The 16,365-nt window shown below is 40.8% G+C and overlaps 1 protein-coding gene across 2 annotated transcripts in view; it reads right to left on the bottom strand.

Annotated features, from left to right (window-relative positions):
• The window catches only part of MOSPD2 (motile sperm domain containing 2), a 35,803-nt gene extending 23,799 nt beyond the window's left edge, over positions 1-12,004 (bottom strand). For both annotated transcript variants that reach the window (XM_016202959.2, XM_087813583.1), the window contains exons 1-3: positions 11,981-12,004; positions 11,748-11,817; positions 494-649 (exon numbers count right to left, since the gene is read on the bottom strand). In XM_016202959.2, coding sequence (XP_016058445.2) covers positions 494-649; positions 11,748-11,817; positions 11,981-11,989 — 235 coding nt within the window. In that variant the 5' untranslated portion in view covers positions 11,990-12,004. The remainder of the gene's footprint in view (positions 1-493; positions 650-11,747; positions 11,818-11,980) is intronic.
• Between the last annotated feature and the right edge of the window lie 4,361 nt (positions 12,005-16,365).

Raw genomic sequence — 16,365 nt, forward strand, 5'->3', positions numbered from 1 at the left:
AAGCAGTTAAAAGAAGTCTGCGAAAGGCATCCTTGGGGATAAGTTGCTTTTCGGGGACCCCTGTTCATTAATTCTGTATGGAACCCCTATTAGCACAAGGAATTCTGGGGATAGAGAAAGACATAAGTCAACAACAGAGAAAAATAGGCAAATAGTACCGCCTTCTGTCTAGGTCTGATAGTGAAGATGCTGTCTTGCTATCGCTTAATGTCACCAAACTAAACAAGTACAGACTACGAGACTGCTGTGGGTGAAGAATCTGAGTGTGATTCTGCTCCCTGGTGATTTGATTGCCTTTCAAATGATCCACCTTAGACTTAGTCATATGACACTCCTTTCAAAGTGTTATTGGGACTGTTCATGTATAAAACATTATATTCTGATGTTGATGATGACTGCCAAGGATATGTGCAAATACGCTATTACATAATAGTAAACCAGTAACATTTGTGCAGGGGATGGTATACAGTCAAGGTTAAGTTGAACAGCTTACCATTGACAGCCATTTCTTTCCTCCACTGAAAACTCTCATCAAGCATCTTCAATGTTTCATCTACAACATCATGTCTCCAAAATAAGTAGCTTTCAACCCAGTTATCATCTTGTTGTAGCCTTTCAACATCACGTGGATCATATTTATCTGGCTTATCTAGGGGAAAAACCAGTAATAAATATCCAAGTCAGGCAGATTCTGCAGTGAATAATAACAAACGCTGCCAAAGGAACAGAAAGAGCTGGAAGACAAAGCTAAGCTATTTGAAGATAGACACAGGGATGCAGTTCACATGAAAATGCAATTTAAAGGATTAATGAATTTCTAAGTGTGATGAGAATAAAGTTATCCAAAGACTACAGGTTTACTTTAAGCCTCCAAAGATTTAAAAAATAAGACCATAGTAAAATATTTTTGCACAACAGTCTCTAAAACTATAAACCAACATCTGAGAAGATGACTTATGTTACCTGAGCTTGAAATCCTTACCCTAGTCAATGAAAATTTATACGTAAAGAACTAAGTTGTACTTACAAAGACATGTTTGGCAAGTGTCATTTAAAAACGGAAAACTGACCTTTAGGCAGCAGTTAGCATTTCCTATAATTTATTGGAATAACTGTTTTCAATAATAATTTCTGATTATCTGTTTACACATGCTGTGTTCTCACCAACCTGAAGATCTGCTATTCCTCCTTCCATACCCTGCTCTCACTGTCTTTCTGTAACTGGAATTTCCCTGTCTCCATGCACCCACCTCAGCACTAATTCTACATTCTGCAAGGCTCCTTCAAATGCTTCCTCTTCCGTACAAGTTTCCCCGAGCCCAGAAGTCACGCCTTCCCCCCCGTGAACAGCTACAGGCCTAGAACTAAGCCTTTCTGAAGGCACCCACCACCGTTCCCCTTGGCTCAGTTCCGGCACAGAGACTGCAACAGCACTGTCCCTCCTTTCTCAGAAGCCCCAAAGCGGATTAGAGGCGCACTGGTGAAAAGGCCTTCAGGAAATATCTGCTGGCTGTCTCTGTTCCTTCTCTATTTTTATTTTCTCGGTTAAGAGTATCCTCCCAGGGCCCAAGCCAGAGGTTTCAGAAAATTCTCTGGCTCCTTCATCTCTCCATTTTATTTCTGTACCTATTAGTTGCCAAGTTTCATAGATTCTATCTCCTCTCCATTTTTTTGGCCTTATTTCAGACCCTCGGAGATAATAGCTTAAAGGGCAGGAAAACACAAAGTGCATTCAGAGAATTATCTTCTTTGAGACTCAATTTTCTTATCTTTAAGCTGCTTTATATACTCACAGAGTTGTGCGAGGATCAGAAGAAAATGTATATATGAAAGTACTTGAAAGTTTAAAGCACTATAAGATATAAGATGAGGCCATAAATCATGCATTTGTCGAGTGTTACCTTGGAAATGGCTTTCAATAACTGGGCTCTATTTTTCTGATCTATGCAATGAGTGGTTCTCTAGTAGGTAAACCTTAGAAATTGTTTTCTAGCTCTGTTATTTGAAAATTCATCAGTATTCAAAACACAACTTTTTTTGAATTATAATTTACAAACATGAGTTGGATATAAAAGACTTTACGCTGTTTTGCATCAAGAGAGCCCCTGGGAGCACCTATCCCCCGAGGAAGCACCATCCAGTTTGGCTGCTGGACAGCCCTCTGCACTGGACCAATATGGTGTTTTCCTTGAAATTACAGGCTGATTTCATTCATTTTCAAGAAAATTTCTGCCAAATACCCAAGTCTGAATAACCAGTTTACCTGCCAGTTGTTCTTTTAAATAAAAGGGTGGGTCTATAAAAAGTCTGACTAATTCAGTTGGCAACTCAGGCATATGGAAGTGTTTAATGCATACTTCCAGGTTTTGTCACACAGAATATTAGAAAACATGTACTCAATGATCAAGATTTAATAAAATTTACTGCTTCATTGAGGCCTTTCTGAAGTAAAGTTGACTTTAAAAAACACCTGAGGATGCTGGTAAGGCTACAATGACCACTAGCCCCGATTCGGGCCGAGAAGGCAGCAGCTTCTGCGTAACCCACACAAAATGTCAACGGATGGGAAAGGCAAGTGGTTGTTTAGTATTATCATGAAAATGGCTTTGACCTCACAGGCTCCTCAGGCACCCCCCAGAGTCTGCAGACTAAGCTCTGAACCGCTTACCTGGAACAGTATGTGGCAAGTGGTAAAATCTTAATAAATATTAGTCACAATAAGAATAAAACATTATTGTTCTTTTCATTATTACTGCCACTGCTGGTATTTCCGCCGAGAATAACGTGAGCAAGTCAGTGCCCATTACTAAGAAATGTAAGGCTGATTGTTCTTGGATAGCTTTTAGGAATACAGATCTTTGAAATTAGAAATCTCTATTTATAATAAAATGATTATTATTATTAATAAAACATGTACTTACATATGAAATACCTGTTAAACATTTACCCATAGACAAAAAGAAAGGAGAACAGGGCAGAAAAGACAGGATAAGCGAGGGGGTTTGTGGAAGAGAAAGGAGGCTGGCAGGAGAAAAGCGGGGGCAGAGGAAGGCTGAGGGGAGGAGACTGGGGGGGAAACAAAGTAAACTGAGCACCCACGGTAAGGAAACTTGGCCTGGGACCACAGGGCCAAGTGTAACAGTAACTGTGCTTAGATGAAACAACGCGCTGCTTTCAGATAGAGCCAGCAGACAACTGAACCCTCAGGCGCTAGGAGGTCTTCAGAAAGCGAGTCCTTTGGTAAGTCAGACGTTAGAGGAAGAAGCTAAAGATGTGCGCTCGGAAGGTATCTGAAGGCATCAGAACACGTGTATGCACACACCGCCCCATGCACCTACCCAGGACATCATTTTGAAAGACCTTACTTGTCAATGATTAAAGCATAGAGATTAGGAAGAGATTGGTTTTGAGGAACAGATTAAAGAAATAAAGTGGGAGTCACTATAGTCAGGCTGCTAAATTACTAAAATCAAGTAGGTTGAGGTATGAGGAAATTATTCTATTCTTGTTTTAACTAGCCTGGGAACTTAAACTTTTGAACTTCCCAGTCCTGTGCCAATGCCTGGACCTCCAGATAACCCTCTGAGGGACTCACTCTCCAGACCACCAGGTGTGACCAGGCCTCCTGGTGGGCATCTTCTGGACCACCTGGCATCCACCATTCAACTGCCTGACATCTGACTGGTAACCATCGCGGACCAACTCTAGGGCTGAGAATGCAGGACTCATTCTTCTCAAGGGTGGGGCTTCTAAGAACTCTTAATTTCTCTTTCTTCTTTGCTGGACTGTGTAAATGTCAACAATGGGAGTGAATGAGAGTGATCGGGCCGTTAACAAAATTTTCCCTTAGTTGGCACACCTACCCTGAATCTCAGTGAGGGGCTGAGAAGCTGGTGATATTTTATGATGGGATTAAGCCGCTGGCCTCTAGCAGCGATTCTCATCAGAGTTCAGCAAGTATCAGAATCAGCGGGAGTTTGTTAGAGCCGGGATTACTGGGCCCCTCCCTCAGACTGTCAATTCCTGGGTGGGGTCCCAGGACCTGCATCTGTAACCTGTTCCCACGGGACGCTGAGCTGCCGCTGGTCCGGGAACCAGGCCCTGAGGACCACCGGTCTGTCTCAGGGCTTGGCAAACTTTCTGTGAAGAGCCAGGTGGTAAACAGCTAAATCCTGGACTTCGGCGGCCCTAGATGGCCTCTGTTGCGGATTCTTCCTTGTTTTGTTGTTGTTGTTTTTGGCAATCCTTTAAAAGTACAAAAAAAACATTCTTAGCTCCAGGGCTGTACAAAAACAGCACTTCGCTGACGGGCAGTCTGGTGCGGAGAGGGAAGACGCTCCCCTGCTCCAGCGCCTGTCCTTCAAGAGCCGGGCTCCCGCGGGCTATGCAGAGATACAGTGGCGTAGGTGGCACACCTCTCTGCTCATCTCTTCAGGTCTTCTTTCAACGCTCTTTAATAACATGTTCTGATTTTTATCCATAAAAGAAAAAGTCATACATTTCTTCTGTTAGATTATTATGCAGTTCAGAGATTTTTGTGTTGCTATCTTGAAACAATAATGACAGACTGGAAAACCTCATACCTATTGTTTTTCTAGCCATATTGATAACTAGGCCATTTTATACACTGTAGAATTATAAAATAATGGTGGAGATCATTGTCTTTATGGGAGTTACTTTGAAGTTTCACAATTAAACATGACATTTACTGTAGGTTTTTGAAAGTACACTTAAAGTTGAGAAAGTTTCCCATGTTTGCTAAAAGTTTTGTTTGTTTTTCATAAAGTTCAATTACAGCCAGTGTGCTTTCTCTCTGTCGAAATAAACATTTTCCCTCATTTAATTTTGTTAATGAATATATTATGTTTGTATTGACTTAAACAAATATAGAAAAGAGAAAAAGAAACAAATACGGTTACCTAAAGAGGGAAGAAAAAGGAGTGAAGAGACACAAGAGACAAAAGACACTTTTCAATGTTTATCTTCTTTGATTACCGAACTGTACCTATTCAAAAATTACATTGAGAAGCACTATGCTAATGTGATAAATTCCTCTGCTGAAATTTCTGCTTATGAATCATCTTGCATTCCTGGGGCTAACAACCCTGCTTGCATCTTATGTGTACACCTGCGACTTCACGGTGGCAGGGAGGTGAGAATCAGAGATCTGTGACTACCAGCCAAATTTCTTTAATAGTCACTCATCTCCTTAGGACTTTTTTTTACTTCTCAGACACAACTTTAGGTGATTTTTCTTTCCTCCATAAAGTTTAACACTTAATCTAATTTTATTAACTTAATCTGATAAAGCTGAACATTGTATTACCTCTTATGCTTTAAAAAATCCATATCACATGTATATATAATTATATCTGCTTTAATTCCTAGTGTATTCTTTGCCTTCTCCCTTTCATCTTAATTGGCCATCCTAGGTTTGTCTATTTTACAAGTCCTTAAAAAAAACCCAGCTTGTTTATTATATCTACTATCTTTTTCGCCTATACCATTAATATCTGCTCTTATCTTATTTCCTTCCTTCTACTTTCTCTGTATTATCTCGTGTTCACTTTGTAGCTCTTTGAATTGAATCTTGAGCTGGTTTGTATTTGGGCCTTGTTTTTTAACGAGTGCACATAAGATGTTTTGTTGTTGCTCAGCTTTAAGGATTTGTAATTTCCATTAGCCCACGGGTTATTTAGCAGAAATGTGAATGACAGATATTGCTAGGAAGTTGTTCACCTGTGGGTTATTTAGAGGTGTTATTTAAGTTTCCTAGCATTGGATTTGTTTTTAAGTACCTGTTTATTGTGACTTCTAATATAGTTGCTTAATGGTGTGAGAGCATGGTCTGTATGATTGAGCTGCCCTGGAATTTCTGAGACTTCCTTTATGACTTAATATGTGGTGAATGTTTGCAAAAGCTCCAAGAGCAAAAATAAATATTCAAAAGAATATATTCTCTATTTGTTGGGTAGGAGAGTCTATGTACACACACACACACACACACACACACATCTATCATCATTTGTTCTGGGCTGTTAAAATCTTAAGGATTTCTTGCTTGCTTGTTCTGAGTATTTCTGAAACAGCTTTGTTAAAATCATTCAATGTCTGTGGATTTCTTGAGTTTCCCTTATAATTTTGGGAGCTTTTGCTTTATGTATTTTAAGGCTATATTGTTAGATGCTTTGTAAGTTGTCCCTAATTGTTATATCTTTCCAGGGTTCCTTTTATCACTAGTAGTATCCCTTTTTATGTGTATTGTTTTTTGCCCTAAATAATATTTTGTCTAATGAAAGTACAGATTACACAGGATTACTTTGGTTAATATTTGTTAAAACCACAATGACATATCCCAACATCCCCATCAGATGGGAAAAAAGAACCTAACAATGCCAAATTTCAGGGTATGGAAAAACAAGGACACTCAAATACTGCTGGTTAAAATGAAAATTGGTACAATCACTTTGGGAAATAGCTTGGCGTTACCTAGTAAAGTTGAACATGTGTCTATTCTATGACACACCCATTTCACTGTTGGGTACAAACTCTAGAACATCAGTTCTCAAGCTTTTTGGTCTCAGGCCCCTTTTATACTCTTAAAAATAACTGAAGACTCAATGAGCTTTTTTGTTTATATGGGTCACATTTATTGGTAGTTACTATATTAGGTATTAAAATTGCGAAAAATTTACACATGACAACACACAAGCACTCATTCTATCAGCCCTCAGAGCAATATCATCACATGCCGTGTAGCCTCTAGAAAACACCACTGTCTGCTTATAAGAGAACGACAATGAAAAAGGAAAATGTTGTTTTAGTGTTGTTATGAAAATAGTTTTGACTTCTCAAACACCTTGCAGTGGTCTCAGGGAACTACAGCTCCTGGACCAACTTTGAGAAGCACTGCCTTAGAGAAAGTCTAAGCACCACATAAGCATAAGAATGTTCACAGCAACACTGTACATAGTAGCAAAACCTAGAAATACCCCCAAATCCAACAACTAGTGTATTCATTCCATGAACTACGACACAGCTATACAAAGAAAGAAATTGCAGTATGGCTCTATTAGACAAGATGAATGACTCTTGAGCAACAGAAGCAAGCCAAGGGAAAACATACTGAGCTTTTATTTAAAGTTTAAAAAGAGGTAAATTGAATAAAGTACTGGTGAGGAATACATTACAGGACAAACAGCTGCCTGGACGATGCACAAGAAGGGATAAAGGACAGATGCGGGATGAGCAGGGATGGCCTACGTGGGAAGTTTTATTTCTTTGGCAGGGTGGTGAGTACATGGGTGTTTATCTTATTCATGTTTTATACACTCTGTACATATAAGATATTTTGAAATTAAAAAATAATAATAAACCAAAACAAAACAAAAATGAAAAGACTAGAAAAGTTACTGCATGAGAGAAAATTATTTAACTTAACAGTAATGGAAGAAACCACAAAGGAATGGGTAATTTTGAATACATTCAAAAAATGAAAAAAATGAAAGTAACATAAACAAGAAAACACCAAACCAATTATAAAGCCATACTAATAAGAAAATTAAATTACAAATGGATGCAAACATATGAAAAGAAGTTTAATCTCACTAGTAATCAAATGCAAACTAAAACAGAACCATCAGCTAAGAAATGATGACACTAAATATGGATAAGGCTATGATGAAACTAACACTTTTTCAAGGGCTGGTGGAAATGAATCTTGGTGCAACTTACATAGAGGAAAGTTTAGCACACATGAAATGAAGTGTCTTAAAAATACACTACTAAAATTAGGACATGTTTTAAGGAAATAACCTGAACTACTGTACAAAAAATTGTGTTAAGAAAAAACTAGAACCTAAATGTCCAAAAAGGGACTAGTTAAGATAAAGAATACGAAAATTATCTTTAATTTATAGAACTGAATATTAATGGTAATGTAAAATGTTGCTTACTTCGTATGTATGGGGGAAGAAAATGTGAGTAAAAAAGTGCAACACAAAATTACATGCAGGATGGTTTTTTAATTATGTATTTTTTGAATGTATAGGGAAAAAAAGATAGGGAAAGAATGCGTCCACTGTTAGCAGAGCTGTCTCTGGATGGGGAGCTTATGGGGGATTCCTCAGACGTTTTTGGTATCATCCAAATTTGTCTAAATGAATCCATATATTGCAAAGTCAGAAAACAAACCTAAAATAATAAAGCTCACAACCCCCTCAGTAGCTCTCCAAACTCACTAATGCACAAAGGCATCGCTTAGGTGCCCGAAGCTGTCCACACGACAGTGCCACTGTGCTCAGCCGTGTGCTTACCGTCCCCAGGCCCTTGAAAGGGACTTCCTCTGCTTCCTGGACGTCCCCTCATACCTTCTCGTGCGGGCCACTTAGCTCACACTATTGGATCAGTCTGGGTCACAGTCTCCACCTGGCAGAGCGCCACCTCTTCCCAAGCCTAGAAGCAACACCACCTTTTCTGTGAGGGTTTTTTCTAACTCTAACTCAGCCACCGCAACCAGCTGTGATTTTCCCTTGTCTGACACTTACAGAAACGATTGCAGCGGTCTTCCTACAATCCGTCCTAACTTTCACAGCTAGCTCTGTTTCAACACCCCTGCTAGATCCCAGCAGTTCAGGAACGAGCTCTGTTCTTCTTCATCTCTTGCTCTAATGTTGACACACTGTTTCCCAGAATTAAGCATATAGGGAGTATCTGAGGAGCTGGGTAAGTCATTGCCACAATGGATTCATCTGTTACTTTGGCCACGAGGAGAAGGAAGAGAGAAGAGGAAATGTTACTCATTTGAAACTCGGCGTGGAATTTCTCACAGAGGCAATGAGAAAAAGGGATCATTAATGCAGAAAACAATAATGGACTTGTATTTTATTCTTTTTGCCAGCTACAAATCTATCCACAATTGGTAACTTAATTTCTATGGAGATAAAAATGTGCCTTGAATTCCCAAGAATCTACCTCCAAAGAGTTTCTGGAGCACATCCAATGCTTAAAGTGATACACTTGCAGATAAAATGTTCCTTTAGGGAAAACATTGAGCTTGCTTAAATCTGCTGTAAGCCTCTTCTGAAATGACAATAGAAAGGGTGACATGAAAGAGGAAAAAGGAAACTGAATGTTCTAAACACCTGAGTTAATTTCTAAAAAGTAAACTTGAAAGGGAGAACAGAAGCAAATCAAAAACCCCTTTTAATCACTTTCCAAGCTACCTTTATTTGATGCTGTATTTCAGGAAACAACTGAAACTTTTAAGAGGAGAAAGTCTTCAAAAGTTTTTATTTTCCTTTTCTATGAAAGTCTTTAAATTAATTAATATTTACAAAGGCTGTGCAGATAACCCACAGACATGAGTTCACACATACCCAGGCATGTATATTTGACAAACCCTCCCATATTTAATGCCACACAGGGCTTTACTTAGAAAGAACGCTGTCTTTATGAGACATACTCTGAGGGCTGCTCTTTGCCAGATTTCGGTGGGGGAGGGAAGCCAGTTAGGACAGCTCTTAATACTGACTTAGGCTAATCTTCCTATGTCTATATTTAAGCATTGTTGTATATTCATTCATTCAGTGAGTATGTATTGAGAACTGTGCTAGGTACAGAAAACTGAGTATGACCTTGCCTTCAATGTGCACAGGTTGCCCCAGACCTATATACATTCTACTGGAGGGGATGAATTATAAGCAACTAAACCAATGACTGAGCTAACTACACGTTAGGGTAAGACCTGCAAAAGAGACAAAATAAACAAGACAGGGAGGCTGTTTAATCACCATCAAAGGCCTCTCGGATACATTTAAACAAAATGGAAAAGAAAAAAGAAGGATCTAGCCATGCACACTACCTGGACAAGAGCCTTCCAGGCACAGAGAGGTGGAAAGGTTTCTAGGTGGAAACAGGCTTAGTTTGTTTGAAGAACATAGAAGAGACAGTATGGCTGGTCATGTTTTTCAAACTGTGGGGCCCATTTGTAGGTTGTGTTAACAATTTTGTAGGTTATTGTATCAGGGAGTCATAGGTTTTCAGAATAAGTATTCGTGAAGAAACTTTGCTTCAGTTTTGTGTGTGCACATGTACTGGACTGCAATGTTTAATTTCCTACTGCAGGCAATGGTGAAATCTGTATTGAGCAAGGGGAGTAGGAACACAAGTGGATGGAGGTGTGGGCAAGAACTAGCACCTGCATGGCCTTGCAGTGTAGGCTGCCATAAAGAACTGGGATTTTATTCTAAACAAAGTAGCAAGGCACTGAAGGGACTCAAGCCAGGGAGTGACATGATCTAATTTGACAGGACAGTGTTGCCAAAAGACTACTATAGTGAAATTCAGGAGACCTGAGTACCTGCCCTAGCCTAGCTACTAACATTAGAGATTTTGAGCAAATCACTTAATCTCTCTAACTTTACTTGCTTCATTTTACAAATAAGAAAGTTGGAGCAAGATGACCTTTGAGATCTTATCTATTGCTACATTCCTATGACTATATTCTGCTTCCTCTCTTGGGCACAAGTAAATGACTACTCGGGAGACACTAGCTCATTGGGTCAGGTTCTGGGTTACTTCTTAAAATATTGTAAACCATGTAGCTGTAAGAGACACATTTCTATAGAAAGAAATTTTATATTTATTTCTTCACTGGAACCAGTTATGTCATTAGAAATGAGATCTTTGGACTAAAGGTGAAGCAAGTGCTTTTGCAACTCCCTGGTGCAAAGTTTAGGATGGGAAGGGATGAAAGGATTTACTAACCAGGTTTATTTTGGAACAGATTTACTTATTTGTTTTAGTTCAACTGCCGTAATATAGAGCAGTCTAAAGTTGCAGGGAACCTTTTAGCACTAAAGTAAAGATGTGGAAGCTTAGCTTCTTTCACAGTAACCAAAATGACTATTGATGCAAAATATTTATTGACAGACTACTATATGGTAACCCCATCCTAGACAGTTTGATATATGCTTTTTCATTTAACCCTCCTAATTATTTGCATTTCACAGCAATGGAAACAGGAAAGACAATTAAGCTATTAAATGGGCTCAGAAAAGATAAGTAAGCTATCAAGTGGCAGAATTAGGGTTAGAATATTTATATCACATTTATTATAAATTATCCTGCGTGTTTTTAAAATTACAAGGATTAAATCTTCAGTTAAATACTGGACAACTCAAGTATCTGTGACATCTGGACACAGAATGTTCAACCAATAAATCAATTCTGGACTCTCAGGTGCTTTGCCAGGTACAGTGTGAGATGAAAAGGTAAGTCGTTCCAGCAATGGAAGGCCTACTGAGTGGGCAGCACGGTAGGTTGTAGGAGGCGGACTTAGGCAAAACACCCAAGGAATTTGGATCCCCAATGAAGTACTCGGGAATAGGATTATGGCAGTTTCTACGTTCCTTATCGCGTTTGCTGCTGGTGAAATGTCAGCAGAGGAACCATGGACCAGACAGTGTCACCGGTGCCGTGGACCTGGAAAGTGTCCTTAAAGTTGCATAAACTGGAGATGCTAGAAACACTGACTTCCAACTTCATTAACCCTTTAGCAAGCAATGGGCGCATCAGCTGCCCCATGGGCGCGGTGCGCATGACATGTTACAGCAGGAAACCCTTGGAAACTCGCAGGGCACCGTTCCCGTGAGAGTCGAAACGGTCCCCAACGCTTCCCACAGAGACACCCGCAAACACTCCAGCAAAGTTGGGGATACTCGGTGCACACCTGCCTCGGTACCCACCTGTCACATACTCGGCTTCGAACCTCCGCCGGGTCTCACTGATGAGCTTGGCTTTATTCTGGGCGTGACACTGGAAGGGAGACGAGAGCAGCTTAGCCGGCAAGCACCCCCCCTCCCCCCCGCTGCCCCTGGGCTCAGCCCACCTGCACCTGGGAGCATCCCCCCTCCCAGGGGATCGGAGCAGGGTCCGGGTCCCAGGAACCCGGCGGCAGCGCGCGCCACCAGCCTCTCACCTCGGCCATGGTCGCGGGCGTAGACGCGACGGCAGTCTCCGTCCCCACTTCCACCGCGACCGTCCCGGTATCGCCTCCTGGGCCAGGCTGGCCAGGAGGCGGAGAGCGAAGGACGGGAGGGGGGGTCGCGTGACACCGGAAGGCGGGCGGGGGTGTCGCCGCGCTGCCCAATCCAGGAGGGCCGCCTAGGCCTGGAGGCGGGACCACTCCCTCTACCTTGCGTCGCATTCGCTTCGCCTTCTCGCCCCGCCCCCCGAGTCCCCGCACTGCGGGCCCACCCCCGCCCGCCGCGGCCGGAGGGCGCGTCCCCCGCGGAACTCCGCCCGAGCGAGCTGCGCCTGCCATTGGCTGTCGCCACGTCCCCCGAGGCCCCGCCTCCTCAGCGGCGCTCAGCATCCCCCGCCCAGCCTTCCCAGGATGCAGCGCGCGCGCGCGCGGGAGGTTTAGAGCCTCGGGGACGCGGACACCGCGCGGGGGTGGAGCTTCGGAAACCTGGCGGCTGCGGGACACGGGACCGGCTCGTGGAGGTAGGGCCGGTGGCGTGTGTCCCCTTCCTGGACGGGGCGGCGGGCTGCCGTTGCTTCCCAGTCCGGTCGTTGCGGGGGAGCCGGGAGGAAGCGGACGTCCCGGGCCTGTGCCATCATCCCAACGACGTGCATCATCTCGTGGGATGATAACTAGATGTTAAGCGCGTGCGACATTCGGGGGTATTTCGATTGAAACTTTCTTCACCCCCGCTACATCTTTTCCACTTGGAGTGTGAGATACTTAACAGGGAATGTATCTTTGAAACAGTTACATAAAGTTAAGAGATGTAACTCCTCCGACAGTTTATTTCAAAGCGGGGGTCGGGGGGCGTCAATTCTGTCTCCCAGGGGACATTTGGAAATGTCTGGAGACATTTTTGTTGTCACAACGGGGAGGGGGCCTGCTACTGGCATTCGGTGGGTAGAAGCCAACGGCAGCGCTAAATCCTACCCTGCACAGGACAACCCCCTTAAGTTATCAGTAAGTGTCAAAGTTGAGAAAGATTGATTCATAAGTTACTTGGGCAGATTTTATGGTTGTTGGTTAAAAAATTGAAATGAAATCACCCCGCATTCAATGATACTGCCTTTGAAAAAATTTAAAGGTACTGAAAACGACAGACATTGTAAGAACAGCCCTCATGCTTCCATCATCCACAGTCAGCCGTGATTGACACTTTAGCATCTTACATCCCAGACTTTTTTTGTTTACATTGTTACAGAGAAAAAACGAATACATTGCTTTAAAATTATTTGGGTACATTCTTAATAACGTTTCAGATCCAGGCACACCTCATTTTATTGCACTTCACTTTATTGTGCTTCACAGGTGTTGCGTTTTTACATATTGAAGGCAAAACCCTCCACCAGCAAAAGAGTATGACTCTCTTTATTGCGTTACTCGTTTTATTACTGTGATCTGGAACCTAACCCCCAATATCTCTGATGTATGCCTGTATAGCTAAGGTCTTCGTCTGGCTCCATTCCCCTACCCTGAAATCTATCCCTTTTTCCAGAATGAACTGTCATTCTGAATGTGGCATGAATCTTTTCAACTTTGCTATTTTAATTTGTTTTTAAATTATTTTGGGTCAGGTTGCCTGGATTTGAATCACTTCCTATTTGTAGGCCTTTGAGAAGATCCGTAAACTCTATGCCTCAGTTTCCCTATCTATAAAATAGAGTAATAGTGCCTGTGGCATCAGGATGTTGTGAGGAATAAATGAGTGACTCCAAAGTCCAACAGTACCTGGTACAGAGAAAACGCTCAGAATATAGCCATTGTAGGTAAACATAAAATATATAATGCTGTTTTATGGGTTTTGATTTAGGTAAAGAATGTACTGCCATTTACATTTTTCTGCAGCTTAATTTTTCTCATTTTATTTTTGAAATCTAGCCATGGTGATAGACATAGATCTAATTCATTTCTTTTAACTATGGTATGATATTGCATCTGAATATATTTGTTCCACTATTGGTGGTCATTGGAATTTTTACTATTTTTTATATTACACATAACAACACGGTGGACATTCTAGAGCAGTGTCTTTGTGAATTATGTAAGATTACTTCTGTTGGTTCTTATCTAGAAATGAAATTGCTGGAAATATGAATTTCCATTTATTGCCATATTGCTTTCCAAAGTCACCTCTCCCTTTAATTAAGTACTCATAATTATCTCCTAATTGATGGCTCTGCCTTCAATCTCACCTCACGCCTGTCCTCAACACAGCCACCAGGATCTTTATAATTCAGAAGTATAATACTGTGATTTTTATTTTTTAAAATCTTTCAGTGGTTTATCATTGCTTAGAGGAAGTTAGAAGTCCTTAGTATGCCATAGAAAACTTTCTTTAACTTAATCTTTTCTAACTCTCTTAGTGGATCACCATTCCCCATATTCACCTGTATTTAAGGTCTACTAAGTATTGTTGGGAAAGAGAAAGGGCAGATTGATTCTGGTGAGGTTTCAACAAATGACTTCTAGTCACATAGGTGGAAAAAGCTTTAACACTGGACCTGTTCTGTAGCCAAGTTAATTTACTTAGGTAACAATGCCCTATACAGTGGTACCTCGGTTTTTGAACGTGATCTGTTCTGGAACACCGTTCGAGTTCTGAAACATTTGAAAACCAAGGGATCAATAGCTGACAGCTGGGCCTCAGGATGTTGCCCTCAGCAGAAGCCACGTGGCATGTTCGACTTCAGAGGCCTGTTCGACTTCAGAGGCCTGTTCGAAAACCGAAGCATTGCCTTCCGGGTTTACGGCGTTCATAAACCAAAATGCTCATCAATGGAGATGTTGGAGAACCGAGGTACCACTGTATGTTGAAAAAAGGACATCTGTCAGTATTATGCTCATAAGATTATGTTTAATATGATTAGGTGAAATTTTTAATTAGTTGTCTTAATTCTACCTTTTTTCCCCCAAAGATACTTTGTATTGGTCACAATTGGTATAGTTTCTTGGAGACTTTTTTTAGATTTCATCTATAGATAGTATAGGGCTCTTTTTGGATCCTCCTGAACCAGACGGGTAGTAGAAACTTAAACAGTTCTGAAATTCAGTGCCCAAATGAGTTTAGTAGCATTTAAAGGCAACATTGTGTATTTGTTTGGGAGACCAGTGGAGAAAAGCAGATGAGGATGGTAATTTGTTGCCAACCTATTATATTTATGTTATCATAGATTGTTTTTCTAGCATACTTAACACATTTTATGTATAAATTATATACAATGAAACCTCGATATAGCAGACTAATTTGGGTGGGGGGTGTCCATTAAAGCGGAAAGTCCCTTATGTAATAAAGTAGGTTTGCCGAATGTGTATGTTAAAAAATGGACAAATTACCTGTTTTTACTTATGTAGACATGTTTGTGTAACTAGAACTAAGTATGTATGAAAAGTTTAATTTCACAAAAAAGTTTTCTATATGTATTACTGTAATTTTAAGTTTATACTGAACAGGTCTAGTAAATGTGTGCATTCACCAGTCACGGTGAGTAAACAAATGCACACGGCTTCCCATGGCTTAGCACCTGTGGGGACGTTGGCCATTGGGAGTTAAAAGTGCTGCAGAAAGTCACGCCCCGACAGAACCAATTACTGCTTGCGATGTGGTGTGATCACATACTAATCAGTTGCTGAATATTTGTAACGAGCAAGCACTGACTCTTGGATTTAAATATGTAGACTATAGTTGTAGGTATGTAATATTTATTTATGTAAGCGAAATTACTATAGTGTTTTTTCAACCTATGGCCTATTCGCTAAAATTTGTTAAAAATAACAAATTTGTTTGTGAATTAATAACAAAAAAAAAATAACCTGTTAATTTAATTGTAAGCAAATCTCGTTTAAAACCATTGTAAGCCCTGGCTGGTGTGGCTCAGTTGGAGCATCATCCTGTACACCGAAATGTTGGGGTTCAATCCCCAGATGGGAGGCAACCCGATCTCTCTCACATCGACATGCCCCCCTTCCTCTCTAAAATCAACAACAACAACAACAATTTTTCAGAAAAGCATTTTAAAATTAGCAGGGTGTTAATTTTCACATATGACATACAGACTGGAAATTTTGTCCATTAAATCTGAAGTCTATTAAATCGAAGTCCGTAAAGTGGAGGTTAACTGTACTGTTAACTTTGGTGTAAAGTAATACAGGACAGGAAAAGCTCATACTAATTACATACTGTTTTATAAATAATCTGTTTCCAAATCTTCTGCTCCCCATAGTTACAGCAGGAGGTAAAATTTAACCGGTTTGAGTTACCTGCTTTTTTCTGCAGCCATTGTTTTAAGGGTACTAAGTAAACAATCAAGCGACCATTAGGCTGGAATATGATATCAGGG

This window comes from Miniopterus natalensis, chromosome X (assembly GCF_054644295.1).
Source record: "Miniopterus natalensis isolate mMinNat1 chromosome X, mMinNat1.hap1, whole genome shotgun sequence".
NCBI classification, from domain to species: domain Eukaryota; kingdom Metazoa; phylum Chordata; class Mammalia; order Chiroptera; family Miniopteridae; genus Miniopterus; species Miniopterus natalensis.